This window comes from Lissotriton vulgaris, unplaced genomic scaffold, assembly GCF_964263255.1.
Source record: "Lissotriton vulgaris unplaced genomic scaffold, aLisVul1.2 SCAFFOLD_1347, whole genome shotgun sequence".
In the NCBI taxonomy this organism is placed as follows: domain Eukaryota; kingdom Metazoa; phylum Chordata; class Amphibia; order Caudata; family Salamandridae; genus Lissotriton; species Lissotriton vulgaris.
In genome coordinates, this window is record NW_028240683.1 from 194,530 (window position 1) to 214,069 (window position 19,540).

Consider the following 19,540-nt stretch of genomic DNA (forward strand, 5'->3'; position numbering starts at 1 on the left):
ATGGAACGATAAAATCCCGAATTGCCAAAGTGTGTTCATCAACGTCCTTAAGCTGGCCTGATGCCTTGCCGTTGGTACTTATGAGTATACGTAGCACACCAGACAGGAGAACAGGTCTCTCTCCACACGAGGTTCTAATGGGGAGGGCAATGAGACTTCCATCAGTTCCAACTGCAGCTTTGTTGAATATCACAGATGATCTGATCCTGGATTATTGCAAGGGACTTTCTGATGCCATTCATTCTGTGTCTCTTCAGGTGCAGGCTGCTGAAATCCCATCGTCCAAAGACCTGTGCCACGACCTGTGCCCTGGTGATTGGGTCGTGGTGAAGAAGCACGTCAGGAGAATTGCTTGGACGTGCGTTGGCGCGGACCCTACCAGATTATTTTGACAACGAATACTGCTGTTAAATGTGGAGGGCTGCCCAACTGGATACACGCCTCCCATACGCGAAGAGTTCCAGCAGCCCTGGAAGAAACAGCTCCTCTCTCGGATGAAATTCCGGCTGTGGACGAAGAATCAACAGAGGGGACCAGTCAAGCTGTAGGGGTGTCGGAGGAAGCTGGGAGCGTGTCAGATCAAGTGGAAGAAGGACAGGACGACAGTGAAACTGACGTTGCCACAGAAGGGGAAAGTTGCTGTGAGTACGAATCAGACACTGATCAAGCTGCAAGTGATCAGGAGTCGAGTGTGAGGACAAGAAATAGGAGAACAAGGCGTGGAGAGGCTAGTTGGCCTGAAAGAAGGAAGAGGCCGAGCTTGAAGTTAACTCCAGAGAGAACCCTTGCTCCTATATCCGAAGACTCAGACCTGGATGAAGGTGCACAGAATCAAGAAGCGGAGGGTCCAAGAAGATCAAGGGGGGTGCGCGTGCCCTGCAGAAGATACGCCACTCCTGAGTGGACCTACCTGGCAGCAGATGTCTTGTGCACGGAGATCCGGGAGGGTGAGGGAAGTGACAGTGACCAGCACTGATCCAATCATAACGTTGGAAGTGGCGTTGTTGGTACCTGGAGTTGAAGCTGAAGGGTTGCTGACACTCACTATTCCCAATCCTCCTTACCAGAGCAGAATAAGAGAACTGGTTTTAAACAGAGTAGAATTTCCGACTTTTGGCACTACGGTATCAGCGCTCGAAGAGACCATCCTTCGTCTAGAACTGTTAGAATACGTGATTAGAGCTGCTGGTACTCGGGTGATTGTAGACACCTAAAGACTTTTGTAAATAAACAAGATTGAGAAGATAACCTAGCGCCAAGTGGAAGAAGAAGAAATTTAGGGACTCTTCCATTTAGTTGACGGAGAAGGGCTAGGGTTGTCTGTTGTTGTAGTTCAAAGGACTGATTTTTTCAAAAAGGATTGTCAGCTTCCAAGTGTAGTTTGAAAAGACTGAATAAGCAAAGAAAGACTGTTGAAAGTACAAAGAGAAAGACTTTGTGTTGAAAAAGAAACAAAAACTACACTGTCTTGAGATAATGGAGGCCGGCAACCCGAACCGCAAAGCAAAATGCATAATAGGCACACTTTTAGCGGGAGTAATTTTTCTTATAATTTTAGTAGTTACAGTATCATACATAGTAGGACATGAAAATGAAGCGAAAGCAACAGAGGAAGAAAAGGTTGTGGTAACATCGAAACCTACTACTGCTGGTAAAAAGGGGGACAATGCAGTAAAGGATAAAGCTTTACTAGCAGCAGAAGCTCGTAGGTTGCACGTAGATGAGTCACAGGGAAACTTTAAGTCAAATGCCTATGCTAAGCTACTGTACGAGTACATTGACGCCATGGAGGCAAAGGACTGCTACGTCTGTATGCAATTGCCAGCCTCTGTAGACAAAGGTATTAGGTATCATCATCTTCCGTTGACTTATGGGATTACATGTAGTTTATTGCTTAGTATATTTTATGGACGAGATAGCTTTGAATACTATTTTTCAAATTTCGATGCTGTGTTACCAGAAGTCCCAGCTTACAAGCATATGAATAAATGGGACTACTATAAGAGTGAGGATCGATTAGGGAAATTTTTAATTCCTTGGAAAACTTTAGATACTTCACATGCCCGAAGAAATAATCTGACCTGCAAGGTATCAGAAATTGAGAAAAAGTTTATAGGGCAGGTGGATGACCATTACAGGAGGCAGAAGATTCTAAAGGCTTCAGGGCAGTGGAAAACAGATTGGACCGAGGAGGAAAAGTCACACAAAAGAAAGGGTAGTAATGGTCCAATAGCTTTAGATCGAGAACAAAGAGGGAAGTTGTGTATATACAGGGGTAAAACCTACTATGGAAATGTATTCGTGGGAGAAGTAAGTTGTGAACATGCCTTCCAGTTAGAATACTACACAAAAGATTTCTTGAAGGGAATGCAGGTGATCCCGAATGTATATTTTGTCTGTGGAAGAAATGCCTACGTGAAACTACCAGACAATTGGTACGGATCATGTTATTTGGCAATTGTCTTCCCCAAAATATATCACGCTAAGGACTTAGAGATCATAGAGGGAAAAACTCAAGCAAGAGGGAGAAGGGATGTAGGCGATGCTGAGGTAGTTGGAGACGTATTCGGTGCTATGTTCCCTCTTCTAGGGTTAATACTGAATGATGTCAAGATCAGGAGATTGGCAACAGTTGTAGATAGATTATCCGCCAGTACTGCTAGATCTTTAATCCTGGTGGAGGGAGAGATGCAATCGATAAGGGCAATGGTTCTTCAGAACCGACTTGCTCTAGACGTTCTGTTAGCCAAAGAGGGCGGAGTCTGTAAGGCTTTGAAGGTCCAGGAATGTTGCACTTACATTCCAGACAATTCAAAACATCTTGAGAAGTACATACAAAACATCACTGAAATCCATCAAGAAATTGAGGATTTGTCAAAAGTAAATGTGTGGGAAAAAGTGGGTCACGGAATGGGTAAAGTTGGAGGTTGGTTCGCCAATCTGGGGAAAAGCTTCATTTGGTACATACTGAAACCTATCATCATAATAGTGATCTGTGTAATCATATTGTGGGGATTAGTGAGACTGTATCAATGGTATAGGTCAAATAGGTTGCAAAGATCCATGAGAGAGCAGGAGCAGAGATTAGCTGCGATGCAGGATAACCAATACAGGAGTCTGAGGGCTCTAGAAATGATAAAACGAGGGAGCATTGCAACGAGTTCTGTTTGATTCGATTCATTCCTTAAATGATGGTGTTGTGATGGTGATGACCCCTAGAGGTCATCAAAGGGGGGAACTGAGAGAGCGCAATTTGAGTAAAATGTATAAGTACACCATATTTACATGTAAGATGCACGAATTTAGTTAAAGTACCTAAGAGTGTCGAAAATATATAGAAATGCACATACTCACGAGTGTTTAATCAATGTAGAATACATATTTTAGAGTGTGAAGCTAATGTAGTAATGTTTAGAAATGTTAGAATGCTATTAGACTCCATGTTATGTGACTGTTGCAGAAGAAAATGTAATGCTGCCAAACGTAGAAATGTGCAGGCCTCATGGCAATGTATGAAGAACGAAAACGTGCTCTTACAGTTTCACATAAGATGGATTACTATTATTTAGAATATTATGGATCATACGTTAAAATTATGTTTTGTAGAAGTGTTTCATATAACCAGAGTGTAATAGGTTAGAATTTGTTTTAGTTTAAGAAATAAAGGTTCACGGAGTGCAGGCCTGTTGCAAGTAATTTAGTAGGCCTGGAAAGATAAAGTCGCTTCTTTGATCTGCATGTGCTAGTTAAATTCGGGTCTTGTTAAGCATAAATTGCCGACCATGTTCGAAGTTTTACGACTTGAGAGATAAACTGGAAGTCGGAATTTGGGGCCCAATTCATGAGTGTCTGTTTGCAGGTGTGAGGGGGTTCCAATCAAGAGAGTGATGAATAGAGCTCTGTCCTGGGAGACAGGAACAGGCCTGGAGGAGGCTTCAGGAATTTCCTGGGGGGTACCGGCGTGCCGAGAAGAAGCCTGGGAAGCAAGGTCAACGCTAACAAGAAGCCCAGAGGAGTATCAGTATGGAAAAAGCCAGAACCGACACCACGTGAGAGGTGTACGTGAGGGGCGTCTCTGAGGGGCGTTTCAACTGTAATTGTGATTTTGTATTAGGGACAGCACCCTGGGGTGGAGTTAGAGCAGATGGCCTGAGGACCCTTAGAGAGAGGATGGGTAGGCAGAGAGGGCATGACTGCGATGCACAGATTTACACCAGAGACTAAGGGAAAGTGAGTGCACTTCTTTGGAAGTCACCACGGCTGACACCTTTTTAGGTTAAGATTCTGCTAAGTAGGGATGTCACTTAGTCTAGTGTAGGGACAGTCTAACCTGAATTTCTCTTTTTGTAAATGACGCTTAAGTTACAACTTGTGTCTATTCTTGCAAACTTGCTGATATTTGAATTAGTTTTGGTGATATTCTTCTGTCGCCTAAGATCGTTTAGAGAATTCATGTTTGTCTTGGTGCCAGTATACCTTTTGAACCTTATTTTGAGATGTTTGTATCTCCAGTTATCTCTGGCTTTATAATAAAACTTTAAAACTTATTCGTGGTAAGTGGTTCTTCAGAGTCGTGCCAATTATTGGTTTGATTAACCTGGTAGTGGATTGCTTTTTACTCTATGACAGGCAACAAAGATTCAGTCGACCTAGGTGGGGATTTAGATCTAGAGTAATCAGATAAGAGATTGAAAATCCCGCCGTCTCACCCACAAAGAGAACAGTCCAGCCCCAGAAGCTAGACTGCTCAACCTACAAGGGGACAACATTGATTCCAGGCCTGTTTTCGGCCTTGTTGGGGCTCACCCCGGTGATGTGAAGTCAGATCTCCATCATACAGGGAACTAGTGGAGGCATGGCTCAGATGTTTGAGTTAATCTCAGGCACCGGCTAATACTCTAGGCCGCATTCCTTTGAAACTGTTACAAGTGAATCTCAAGCTATGTTTTGTGGTTTTCAGACTCAAATGGGAACTCTCCCTGCACAGTATATTTTTTATATCTTAAGTTTTACCTGAATTACCACTCAAAGGTATTAATTGTAGACCATATTAATAACTGATAATAGAATGCCTATATACCGCTATAAAACATGCCTCAGCAAACTGTACTACAGTGTTACTATTCCCCAACTAAAGGTAGAAGCTGATCGGAAAGACTAGGATTCAAACACACAGCCCAGATGTCTTAAGATTTTGCGCTGGGGTCTGCCCCTTTTGTGGCACAGCTCGACTCAAAATCCTTTTTGGCGTTTTTTAAGCCATGCAAACCCACATTATGTGGCTTTGCATGGTTTAGTAAATACAAAGTAACGCAAACCAAAGTAACGCAAACCTGAGCCTGAACCAAAATGGTGTGTCTAACTGACAGAACCTAACAAGGAGAAATATCTTTATTTCTGCTTGTTAATTCCTCTTTACATGTGTGCTGCATTCTGCAACACACATGCAAAGAGGACTATATCTCTATGGATTGTTTTTTTTCAGGAAGGTATCCACACCATGCACAGTGCTGTTATGAATTTTGTTATTTCAGATGTTGCCGTGATGTTATCAATGATGTCATAAAACGTCATGAGTGATTATTATTATTATTATTATTGACATTTGTTGAGCGCACAGCTACCCCCAACGGGGGTGTCCCGGCGCTTAGGATTGCGAACCGAGGGAGAAAATTTAGCAGCCAGAAAATAAGAAGGTCTTTAATTTGCCCCTGAATTGAGATTCGATGTCAATAAGACGGAGGCTGATGGGTAGGGAGTTCCACAGTTTTGATACTACCACTGCAAAAGCTCTACCACCCTTTCTCACAAGGCGGAATCTGGGGGGGAGTAGAAGGCGAAGGTGGTTTGATGTAAGGTTAAGAGAAGAATGGACTGGTTTTAGTCTGTGTCTAAGGTATTTGGGGCCTTTTCCGTTCAGAGCCCTGAAAACTAGTACCAGGGCCTTGAATTTGACGCGAGCAGTGATCGGGAGCAAATGCAATTTCCTCAAGTGGGGTGAGATGGAATGTCGATAGGGGACCTTACAGATCAGCCTGGCTGCGACGTTCTGCACGATCTGCAGCCTGTGAAGGAGGTAGGCAGGAAGTCCCACATACAGACTGTTCGCATAGTCCAGGTGCAAGGTGATTAAGGCGTGCGTCACTGTCTTTAGTGATTCCGTGGGGAGAAAGAGGGAGATTTTTTTTAACATGTGGAGTTTACCAAAACATGCCGAGTGATATAATATGTAAGGTAATTAGCAGTGCATGGCAAGGGCGTGAGTTATAGTTACTTTAGGGCATGAGGTATAGTTACTTGAGATAACTAAAAATGGTGAATATCAGTGCTTTTGTTAACCCCTTCACTGCGGCGGCTATTCCGCCGCAGTGCTAAGGGGGCGGGGTGGAAGAGCGGCGGGCGTATGCTGGTGACGGAACCGCTCCGTCACCAGCGTCGGTTGCTCTGTGCTTGTGATGGAGCGGTTCCGTCATGGCCCCGCCTGCTAAATAGAACGCTCAGCGCAGGCGCGGAATTCGCGCCGCACATGAGCGGTGGGCGGGCCATGACGGAACCGCTTCGCCATCAGAACAGCGCAACCGCAGCTGATGATGGAGCGGTTCCGTCATCAGCATACAAGGGGTTAATTTCCAACTGTATGTTTTAGCTGACATTTTCACCAAACTATAAGGTCCCTCTAATGTTGGTTTTTTTTTCAGTGAATTTCCCAAAAAATTTTCAAAGGTAAAGTAAAATATTATAGCAATTCCTAACTATAGTGTTACTTTAACCTTTCTTGTTTTCAGTGAATTTCTACGTTTTTTAAAACTTGAAGTAAGATTCTGATCTGCACTCAGCTCCCTATTGTGAGAAGTTGGCCTGGTATATGATGTCCACTATTCTAGTGGGCACCTTGCACCAGTTCAAACGACCCTTATTGATGGTAGGTTGTAAAGTCAACCTTATGGAAAGCTATCCTAGTGGTAGCTGTGGAGAGCAGCCTTCAGGCTAAGACTTTAGAGGCGAGTTAAGCGAGTTGTTTTACCATTTATAATCTCTTGAGTACCAAATTAAAGCACACCACACAAGATATATATCAAATATATATGTATTTATTCTAAACACAACCCCTCTGGACTCTTTATGAGGTCAGAGGTAAAAGTACAATACAAGGAACTTAATTAGCATATGGTAAGTTTCACAGTATACGTTATGCCCTAGGGGCCTCACAAACCATATACTAAAATAGTGGTATAAGCACCACATGTGGAATAGAAAGTAGGCCTAGGGCCTGTGGAATCGCTGTGGCTTCTAGAAACAACCAAAGGTTAGGATGTAGGAGGCCCACGGGAGACGCGTGCAGTGTCTAAACACAGCCGCGGGTTACCATTGGCTTTCTATGGAGAAATAACAAGTTACAATTTTAAAGATTATAGGTACAAGGAGGTGAACTGCGATGGAACCCTTTTAGACTAGGACACTTGGAGAGTCAATACCCACGGGAGCACTGGAGTACTCGTGTTATCTCACCAAGGGAAGCCGGGTGCATAGGTGTCTTTTTGTGTCGGTTTGGTCGTCGATTCCAATGGAGAGCTGCAAAGAAGTGCTGCAGGCGACCAGAGGAAAAGTGTCTGGGTGGATCCAAGGGTGGATCGGAGATGTGAAGAACCTGAAAGCAGAAGGGACAGAGTCTGGGTCACTAGCCAGTGATCAGGATGGTGATGGGAAGCTGCCAGCCATTCTGGTCCATTGATTCCTTAACCACATATTGTATCGCCAAACGCTTTTGGCGACGTGCATGTGATCTTTTTAGTGTACCCCTGGTATAATTAAGATTCACAGCCTTTGGTCTGATTACAGAGGCCAGCTACTTTCACATCGTTCTGGTGTAAACAATATCGCTAAATATTACGGTGATCTTAACAACCTTGAGCACAAAATGAACCACGAGTATGGCAGACATTAGACATGTTCTTGACCAGAGAACAATAGCTAATTGTTTGTTATGTCTTCTTTCTATGTGTGTCTTTGTCGTCTTCCTTTTCAGGTGCAATTGGTTCCTCTGAGATTGAGGCTACCTTCGAAAGAAATTTCCTTTTCTTGCACTTTTTACACATTTTTTCACACACATGCCCTCAGGTCAGGGTGGGCCTTAGCGCGCCCATACTGCCGAGGTCTAGTCCACGTTTGGGCCTGAAGAATGCCTGATAAACTTACACCATACATGGCAGAAACATGTTGACCCTATTATACTTAGAAGGAAGCAGTCAAACAATCTATTTGGCTTTCTTCCTACACATTGTTTTTATTATGTCTAATTGATCACCCAATAAAAAAAAAATTGTGATACAATTTAGACATTTTTATCTTTAACACCACCACTAGCTCACCTATCACTTCACAAAACCTGCTCCGTAGTAAATCTGGTGTTGTAGCACACTGGGGAGGCATTCGGCCTCTCCCGGTGGGGCCCAATGATGAAGCATGTCACCAACCAGGTTGGTGATTGAGGGCCTTCTATACAAACCTAGTTGGTTTTGTACTCCTGTGTTCATGTTTCCTGGGTTTTAATTACAGGAATGACACTCTTTTTTTGTTTAAACCCTTTTAGACTAGGACACTTGAAGAGTCAATACCCACGGGAGCACCGGAGTACTCGTGTTACCTCATCTAGGGAAGCCAGGTGCATAGGTGTCTTTTTGTGTCGGGTTTCGTCGTCGATTCCAATGGAGAGCTGCAAAGAAGTGCTGCAGGTGACCAGAGGATCCAAGGGTGGATTGGAGATGTGAAGAACCTGAAAGCAGAAGGGACAGAGTCTGGGTCACTAGCCAGTGACCAGGATGGTGATGGGAAACTGCCAGAAAATGTCAGGTGATTTCAGGTGAAAAGGTGAAGTTTGTCTCTTCAGCCACGAGGTCCAGGAGGCGTCGATGACAACCAGGAGCTGGATTCGAGCGGTCACACAAAGGATCTAGTAGACTGCAGTGTTGGTATCCAGATTAGACCCAACAAGCCTTGGCAAACGCAATCCATGCAAGATGTCAAGATTGGCTTCGGTGCAGACCAGAAAGGTCTGGGGCACTTCTCCTTTTTAGGGACGCTGGAGCAAGCCCGGAGCAACTAGGAAAGCAAGTTAGATTTAAAAGAAAGTCTTTGGGGGGCTAACTAGCCAACAGACAAGGAACCACAAAGATGCGTCACACTGAAATGCAAAAGTGGGGCCCACGGGACACTCATGGAGTAGGGGCCTCTGAGCTTCAGAGCAAATGGTGCTTGGGACTGAGGCTTCCAGTACCCTAATGCACAACTTCGAGATACCTCATGAAGTGAGTTGCAGCTTGCAAAATGCAGGATGTCCAGGATTTCCGGTCCCACGTCTCTCGTGTCTGCCACAGGTCTCAGCTTTGCTGTGAGCGAAGGTCGTGGTCAGAAATGTCTGGAAGTCTATGTCCTGTATTGCAGATTCTTCAGGATCTGGCGGCAGCCACGAAAATGCAGACCAATAAAGTTGCTGTTGGTGCCTGTTTGAACAGGGTGGTCACTCCTTGACCACAAGGGAGATGTCTTCCGTCTTCCAGCCGAAATGGAATGTCGAAGGTCCAGGATTTATGTTTCAGAGTTTTGTCCAGGGTAATCTAAATTCCTAGGGACTGGGATCCTATACTTATACTAAGTTTAGGGGCTGGACTACCTTTAAGGTCCCTCCTATGGGTGGAACTGGGAGGGGAGTGGTTACACCCCTTTCCCTTTGTCCAGTTTCGCCCCAGAGCGGGGGCAGAGTGCCCCAGCAACTGGTTTGAACTGAGAAATGCATGGAGCACCTAGTGTGCCCCAGGCGGTGTCTGGCTAGCATTCACGGAATGCAGCCCTCTCTGCCCCAATACACAAAAGTCTGTCTGGGGAGGTGCCAGCACCTCCCTGGACAGAAAACCTATTGTCCAGGCCTCCCCTGCCGCAGTTTCGTCCAGCAGCAAGAGGGCAGACTCGTGTCTGTGGCAGCAGCATCCATTTTGTGATGCTGAGGCTCTGTTTAACTTTAACCGGGTTTACAAGTAACTACATGTCTTCTTCCTCTAGGAGGGTGGAATGCTACCCCTGCTGTCAGGACTGGCAGGGGGTGGGTGTAGCGAGGTGGGGAGGGAGCATACCCAGACTGACTGGTGGGTTGCTGACTCTGCCTCCGCTGACTCTGCCTCGCCTCCTTCCCTTCAGAGAGACTGGGATACTGAGCCGCTACTCCACAACGGCAACATCATCGAAAATGAAGAAGGCGCCTTTAATTGGGCGTTTGACGGTGATAGCGAAACCACACCCCCATATGACGTCCATGGATCTGGAGTGGACAAAAACCAGGAAGTTCTCTATATGGTGTGCAACGTCACCCCGGAGGAGGAAGGCGGAGAGAGAGGTGGTCGAAGAGAGGCGGTCGTGAGAGGAGGCTAAGTGCGTGGAGAGCGGAGGAGCGAGGAAAAAGACGGAGAAGTTCAGCCAGGAGGCCAACGTTCCTGCGAAGCGCCATGCCACACTCCTGAGGGAGGAGTGTGGCTTTCACAGGTACAGCGACGGTTGTCGGCCTGGGTGGGGAGAAGGGGAGAAGGACCTCCTGTGTAAATACGCTGTGTATAAATCCCTAGCCCTTCCTCCAACTTTCCCTTGCCTGTATTCCTTCCCGGTCTCATTCCCTTTATCCCTTGCCCGACTCCCTTCCCCTGTTTTCCCTCCCCGTGTTCCTTTCACCTTTTCCCTCAGACCCCGACACCATAAATATTTTGTATAGCACTACTCAGCGGTGTCCTCTGCACTCCCGTCTCCCCAAGGGCAATTATTGCTCTGACTGTTCATTGACGGCGTTCCCTTTGTTGGTTCTCTTTTTGGGCTGGACGACGTCGAGAACCGGACGGAGGACTCAGGAAGTACCATCAACAGCAGACAAGGGATCCCCGCATCTACATCGTATTCCTGCGCTGCAACCACGGACCAATCAGGATTCGCCAGAGAAAGACTAACTTCCCGCAGTAGAAGAGCTTTGTTAAAAATAAAACCTTGTATACCTAAGAAAGGTCTCCGGTCTGTCACTAACCCCATGCTACAAGTGGTGTCAGAAGTGGGATCCGGCCCCTCTATCCAGTCAACCGAGATGGATCAGGTCATTCAGCACCTGATTGAGGGGCAACAAAAGCTGGAATGGGCCGTGAGCCAGCAGATAACCACGGCAGACGCCGATAGGACTTTGTTCAAACACACAATCAGCGCCCAGATAGAAGGGCTACAGAAAGTTGTCCAGAACCCCCCCGCCCCTACACCCCTGGAGAGAAGAAGTATGGCACCTCATCCAGCCGGGGTGTCTCTACAAAAATACATACCAGGTTAAGACTCTCACGCATTTCTCACGAACTTTGAAAGGGCAGCACGGTCCTGCGGATGGCCAGAGGACAAATGGCCTTTCTTTTTGGCTCCGCTCTTAACTGGGGAAGCACAAGCGGCTTACCAGGTTGCCAACCATACTGGGGGCACACCGTATGCAGACATAAAGGAAGTGATCTTGGATAATTTGGGGATGGATGCATAAGCATACAGAATAAGGTTCAGAAAGGAGAGGGGGTTAACAGGAGAGAATCCCAAGACTCTGTTTCTACGTCTCAAGATGGCGGCTGATAAGTGGCTGAAGCCTGAAAGCCTCAGCAAGGAGGATATCATGTTGAGTATATATCTCGAACAGTTCATGGAGGCCTTACCTTATGGGACACAACAGTGGTTGAGGCAGCACTCAGGACTCACGGTAACACAAGCCATAGAAATGGCCTCCAATTATGCAAGAGCCCAACCTCGCTCCTTTCCATGGGACACAGATAAAGGACCCAAGTCCATCCCTTCTGCGAAACCAGAGAGAAAGGGCAAGCCTGGTCCTGAGTATCTAAAGCCAAGACCCGTACGGATGGATGTAGTGCCTGTAAGGGGACCCCAATGCTTCGAGTGTGGGGAGTGGGGGCACATCGCTCGACAGTGCCCCAGGAAAAGGGGAACGGAAGAACCGATGGAGGTCGGGTACATCCCCAAGGCAGTGATGTACACAGCGGAGATGGGGCCTTCCTTCTATGTACGGGTATTGGTGAACCAGAAATACATAAAAGAGCTGTTGGACTCAGGGTGTAGGCAGTCCGTTATATAAAAGGAGTTAGTGCTTCCCTCCCAAACAAACCCCAGGGTTCTGGTGCATATCCGGTGTGTGCACGGGGATGTTAAGCCATATCCAGTGGCACACCTGACCCTCCACCCATTAGGAAGAGCCCCTTGTTCTGTTATGGTAGGGGTGGTGGACTCCCTCCCGGAGGATCTGATTACTGGGGTAGACAATCCGGACTTCCTCTCCATGTTCCAAACAGAAATCAGGGAAAGAGAAAAGAAGCCACAAAACACCTATCTAACGTCTGAACCCTGGGTCTTAGACCGAAGCTTTAAATTCGCTCAAGCTAATGACCCAACCCTCCTTAATGCCTGGGAATCGGCTCATGTAGCACAGACCTCCCCCTCCGTTACATACCCCGTTTTCTGATTAATAATGACCTCTTATACAGGGAAGGGAAACCTAACGAATCCCCACAACTGGTAGTGCCAGCACCGTTCAGAGAGCTAATACTCTTTTACGCCCATACACACTTAACAGCAGGACACTCAGGGGCTGAGAAGACCACCCAAAACATTGTTAATCACTTCTTTTGACCGGGTATCTATAAGGAGGCGGAGGTGTACTGCAAACAATGTGAGGTGTGCCAAAAGAAGAACATGTACAGGCCACCTGCGGTCCCCCTCCAGCCCCTACCAGTGATTGGGAACCCTTTCGAAAGGGTTGGGATGGACCTAAAAGGCCCTCTTCCACGTACAGCACGAGGACACACTTACGCTCTGGTAGTGGTGGACTACAACACCAGATTCCCAGAAGCTTTTGCACCAAGTTCCCCGACCACTAAAAACGTAGCCAAGAAACTAATAGAACTGTTTTCTAGGGTGGGGTTCCCCAGGGAGATCCTGACTGATCATGGTACGCACTTCGTTTCAAAGATGATGAAAGAGGTATGCAGCATGCTTGACCTCTGTCATATACGCACCTCGGCCTATCACCCGCAGACAGACGGACTTGTCGAGCGATACAACAGGTCGCTCAAAGCTACCCTGAAAAAGATGTTGACCCTAGAGAACAAGGAATGGGATAGATTGTTGCCCTTGGCCCTGTACGTCCTTCGGGCACAGGTACAAAGTAGCCTAGGGTATTCCGCCTTAGAGCTTCTTTATGGTCGTCACCCCGTTCTTGTCTGGAGATAACAAAAGAGGCCTGGGAAAGGGAGGAGGTTACCGACCAAAAGACCCTGTTGGAATACACACAACAACTGAGATCAAAACTAGGGAAATTAAGAGATCTAGCTTACTCCAACCTGGAGAGGTCCCAGCAAAAACAAAAATATCATTATGACAAGGGAAAAAGGTGGAGAACCCTGAAAAAGGGCGATTGGGCTCTGGTTTTACTCCCCTCTTCGGCCCAGAAATTTAAGCGTGAATGGATGGGGCCATATCAGGTCACAGACACACTGGGTAAAAAAACATACAGGCTACAGATATCCCCAGCGCGACAGCAGTGTTTCCATATTAATATCCTAAAGAAATGTATCGGTCCTCTACCCAAGACCACACATTTCAGCCTGCCGTCTCGAGAAGAGGGTTCAACTTTAGAACGCCTACCCATTAACCCAGAACTATCTGAGTTCGAACGAAAAGAGCTGCTAAGTACATTACGTCTCTTTTCCGGTCTTTTTTCTGACATACCAGGTAGAACACAGATGGCAGAACATCGTATCGAGACACCGGCAGCCCGAAGACAAGACATAAAAAGGGAGGTAAGGGATATGCTCAGGCTTGGGGTGATGAAGTGATGGTGAAAGAGACAGACTGGGGAGGGTGATCAGTGAACAGAAGGCAGATAAGAGAAGTCCCGAAGAGCATGAAGGAGTTGATTGACGTAGAACGAGAAGGGAGAGAGAGGCGAGGAGAGAGAGGTGGAGAGGAGAGAGCAACTCAGAGAGAGAGGGAGCAGCCGCCCATTACAGAAGTCACTGGAATTGTATTTATATAGAGCTTACTACCCCTGATGAGGCGCAGAATAAGGAGATCGGGGGAGAGAGAAAAAAGATAGACACTTAGGAAAGATGTGCAGAGAAACTAAAGAGAGTGTTGTAGAAAGGACAGAAAGAGAAATAAAGGTCGACACCCGAGAGCGGATAAAGGAGAAACAGATAGAAGAGATGGCACTGAGGAGAGAGTGTACAGGACGAAGAAAGTGATGGGGAAATAAGACTACAGAAAGAGAATGACATGAAAAACTGCAGGAGCGAGGGCACCGAAGAACAGGGACGGGGAGAGAACAAGGAGAAGTGAGGGACTCAGAAAGAGAGACGGAGAGGGATGGATGGAGCCAATTAGGGAGTGTAGGAGGAAGTGATCGAGAAAAAGACGAGTGAGTACAGGGTGGGTGGAGGAGACGGACTAAAAGGAGTGATGAACAGAGAGAGGCAGCAACAGAGAAAGAGAACAATGGGGACAGGAGTTGACATAAGTGATGGAGAAGAGAACTTTGTGTGGTCGAGAACGGAAGGAAAGAGTGCGAGAGATAAAGATAAAAGGGGAAGGAAACGACAAAGCAAGAAACAGGGAAGAGAGTGAGTGAGTGAGAAAAAGGAAGTGATGGAGAGCAGTGGCTTAACGAAACTTGAGGGGGCCCCCTGCAGGATACGTAGAAGGGGCCCCTCCGGTTGACCTCTTCATGTAGGACTTCCACAGGGTACATGTCTTGGGGGGAGGCAAAAGGTCTGCCTACTCCACTGTCCGCAGGTCTGCTTCCGAGGCTGTTGGTGCTTCTTCAATGGTTTTGGTCTGTTGGTTCAGGTGACAGATGATGCCCTTTGAGTCTCTCTCCATCACTTCCTCTCTATCACTCACTCTCTTCTGTTTGTGTCTCCATCACAAAATAGGATAAAAACACACTTTGAGAAAGGGGGTCTAGGGGATAATATTTAATGACCCTATAATCTCTGCACCCCTAATCAGATACACAAAATACAGAATAAGAGATTATAGGTCAATTCACCAAATCTGTCTTATAAGCTTAAAGAGGATGAAAACATCAGACACAAATGATTTGAGTGGTCCCGGGCTCAGTGAATAAATCCCATTAGCCCCCCACTTTGGCGGAGCATCGTAATCTGGAAATTAGTGGAATGAAATCTGTGTGCACAGACCAAAAATAGAATGGCTGTATAACACTAGATTTCTGTCCAATAGTTGGTTAGCCACGGTACTCTCAAACCAATGGTACTGATGGTGTGCAGTGCAAAAGTGAGTGTGAAAATTTAAAATGACTATAAGGACAAAAAATATGTTTATTAGAAATCGTCCAAATGTCAAGATTAAAAACAACCGGACAGTGTGAAAAAATCACTATCCTTTAGCAATAGGTGGAAGGTCAACATGTTTCAGCTGTGAGGGTAGCAGTGACCGGCTTTCGTCAGGACCTAAAAGTGATGGAATACTACTGCAATAATATAAACATTGTTTGACACAATTGTCAACAGAATTAATCTTAAGAAAAACTATACATCAATGGTTGTGAACCACCCTACCAGAACCTGGTGTATGCCGTGGTATCAGGTAGGTCCGTATGTAATCTTCTTTCCTAAGATAGTGTATAAGCGTGAATACGTGATATTAATAGATGAAAACAAATCCTCTTGAGCAAAATATACAGATTAATAATTGTTTCTAAGGTAGAAAAATAGGCCCAAAGAGTAGCCAGTATGGCCAGGTCCTGCATGACCTGATTATATTTACAAAATCATTTAGATACTCACCCAGCTTTTAGTGGGAGTAAGCCTCACCTCACCCGGCAACTGCTCGGTGAATGAGGCCCTGCTCTGTTTGTGAGTAAAGCAAAGGAACGCAGATGAGGAGCTCAGAAATGTTCCTTATTGTACCACACAAAAGTATTTGATTAAAAATAAACCTTAAGTGTTTTAGAGATTCTAACGATCTACCAGGGAACTATAGATCGAAAAGGATAGCTGATGTTGGTATGTTAGATATTTGATATATATAGGAATTGGTCCATACAAAGACCATATATACCCAGCAGATCTCATCTATGTTGCATAAAGTAGACATATGAATCTACACATAGGGTTCATTGCATAAAAACCCTAGCTTGACACTGAGTAGGCAGAGGGTTCTAAACAAGAGGTGTATTGCCAAGAAAAAGAACAAAAGAAAGAAAAACCCATGGCCTGTCAGAGGTTACTAAATCTTTTTCACACATATATTGCATGTTAATGTCAAAACAGAGGAGCAGACTGGTGATAAAAGCGCTAGTAGGCTGCTTACCTATCCATCGGTACCTCCGGTATGAGACCAAGCGGAAGGGGAGGTACCGAGCAGAAGGTCAACCCTCTTTAAATACAGCCGTTGATTGGCTTAGTTGTGCGAATGATTAGAAGCTGATTGGTAAACTGAGCACATGACGCGACCGGCGTCTGGATCAGCGTTTCTAACGTTGGTGATTCCACGCATGCCTAGACTGAAAAATGTCAAACAAAGAAAGAGTGTCATGCGCAAAGAGGTCTGTGTTAGAGCACAGAGGCAAAGACTGTAAGAAATTCCCTTTTATGGACACAGTGGAAACCATATAGGGATTTATTGGACGCCCTCACTCACCAACCTGGTTGGTGACATGCTTCATCATCGGGCCCACCAGGAGAAGCTGAATGCCTCCTTGGTGTCCTACAACGCCAGATTACTGCGGAGCTGGATTTTGTGACAGTGATGTGAAAAGTGATGTTAAAAATGTCTAAGACTGTGCCAACCAAAACATTTTTTATTCACTGGTCAGTTTAGACATGGTTAAAAGATATGTGTGGGAGAACTACCACAGATTATGATGGGAGTTTCCACTTATAGTGGGGTCAACATGTTTCTGCCCTAATACGTGTGTGATTTACATGGGCATTCGTCAGGACCGTGTATCGTGTACCTCGGCGGTATGGGCGCGCTAAGGCCCACCCTAACCAGAGGACGTGAAAGTAAAAAAATTGCTCTATGTTTAAAAATCAGTGCAAGAGCAATTTTTTAACTTTCACGCTTACATGACCAGTAAGCATGCGCGCCGTCTGCCACACTTCCTTAGTAGGCCGCACATGCTCCTGGACTATCCAGTAGTCGGTAAATGCGCATGCGCTTAGGTAGAGATCAGTGCGCGTTGTAATCCCAGTGCTACTACTCCTCGAGCAGACTCAGACGTCCGCTTTCGATAAATAGCTCATGGCAACCAGAGAAATCTATTACCGTGATGAGGAGTGCTTGCAAGAGCTGACTACCTAAACCATGGGGAGATTGTCATAATTGAAAGATTGTTCCATGATTCATTTATATATTTTTCTCTATGCACGAGTAATGATCAGTCCTACCTCAAATGTGCATCAATAGCTCTTCGTGCATATGACCCTACGTTTAGGTCAAATCTTGGTAATAGAGACTACACATTTGAATGTGTAAGCTCCCTCAAGTGCGGAGTGTACCATGTATGTAGCTCGCATTCACCCAAAGGTATCAGTATATCATTGTAGAGGTGCCCTACAAAAATAAAGCCCTGCGATATGGCACAACAACCAGGGAGCACTATAAGACCAAGGCCTCCTATGGGACGGTACTCAAGTGAAACTAATATGATATAATAATATGATATATCAAGGGATAGGGCAGATTGTGCCTACCAAAGATGTCATATATAGCCTCTTGTATATTATAAAGCCAAAATGGAATTGTAATACACATGAAAGTGGTGAAATCATAAGGAGACCCACGGAATATTGTCGTTTAGACCGTTGGTATCGCATTTCAGTTTAAAAATCCACTTTTGCTCTTTTATGAAAAGAAAGCATGAGATGTCACTGACATGTGGTGGAATGAATGGGCGTTTTAACACCAGCCACCGCATCTCATCTGCTTTGTGTTCAAATGCCAGAAAATGGTTGGTAAGGAACGTGGATTGTTTATTACAGCGAATCGTGCTTTTATGTTCGCTGATTCTAAGTTTGATTTTCTGTGTAGTATGGCCAATGTATCTCAACGCACAGGGGCATGTGATCATATAAATCACTCGTTCAGAGTTACAGTTGGTGTGAGTATTAAGGATCCATGGCTTCCCTGTGCCAATGTCTTAGGAAAGAAGATTACATTCGGACCTACCTGATACCACGGGATACACCAGGTTCTGGTAGGGTTGTTCACAACCATTGATGTATAGTTTTTCTTAAGATTAATTCTGTTGACAATTGTGTCAAACAATGTCTATATTATTGCAGTAGCATTCCATCACTTTTAGGTCCTGACAAAAGCCGGTCACTGCTACCCTCACGGCTGAAACATGTTGACCTTCCACCTATTGCTAAAGGATAGTGATTTTTTCACACTGTCTGATTCTTTTTAATCTTGACATTTGTCGATTTCCAATAAACATATTTTATGTCCTTATAGTCATTTTTAATTTTCACACTCACTTTTGCACTGCACACCATCGGTACCATTGGTTTGAGAGTACCTTGGCTAAACCAACTATTGGAAAGAAATCTAGTGTTATACAGCCATTCCACTTTTGGTCTGGGCACACAGATTTCATTCCACTAATTCCCAGATGACGATGCTCCATCAAAGTGGTGGGCTGATGGGATTTATTCACAAAGAGGATATTATATGATTGACACACAAGGGGGAGAGGGAGTGATGAATTGAGACAACAACAATATTATATGATTGAGACGCACACAGAGTAGAGTGAGGGATAGAGAATGAGTGATGGAGAGAGACAGGATATTGTGTAATGGAGACACAAACAGAAGAGAGTGAGTGATAGAGAGGAAGTGACGGAGAGAGACTTGAAGGGCATCATCTGTCACCTGAACACACAGACCAAAACCATTGAAGAAGCACCGACAGCCTCGAAAGCAGACCTGCGGACAGTGGAGTAGGCAGACCTTCTGCCTCCCCCACAAAAAAAAGACATGTACCCTGTGGAAGTCCTACATGAAGAGGTCAACCGGAAGGACCCCTTCCACGTATCCTGCAGGGGGGCCGCCTCAAGTTTCGTTACGCCACTGCCACCAGCACACGTGGCCGCAGCTTTCTGAATCTCTTGGGAGTATGAATGATTGATTTCACAGCAAGGCAATACAAGTTAGCCTGTTCAAACTGTTGCCACTAAATCACCTTTGCTACTGTGTTATGTTTGTGATGAAGGAGGGTGTCCAGTGTTACTGGGGCGTCAAATGTCATGACTAAAATATGTGCTCTTTTTGCTTTTGCTATGATCGTAGTGCTTAGATTGTCTTAAAATGTTGGACCACTCAAATTAACTAATGTTCCCCTATCCTAATCCGCCATTAATCCTGTTTGGGTTCCATAGTAGCCCAGACTGGCAATTCAACAGGTTTAGGAAACATCCTTGCTGCAGCCAGTAAGCCCCGACAGC

At 45.5% G+C, this 19,540-nt stretch overlaps 1 protein-coding gene across 1 annotated transcript; it reads left to right on the plus strand.

The window, feature by feature from the left end:
- Positions 1-1,476: 1,476 nt before the first annotated feature.
- LOC147672909 (uncharacterized) lies at positions 1,477-3,171 on the plus strand. The gene has a single exon (XM_086947928.1). The coding sequence runs from the start codon at positions 1,477-1,479 to the stop codon at positions 3,169-3,171; it is 1,695 nt and encodes a 564-aa protein (XP_086804054.1).
- The last annotated feature ends 16,369 nt before the right edge of the window (positions 3,172-19,540 follow it).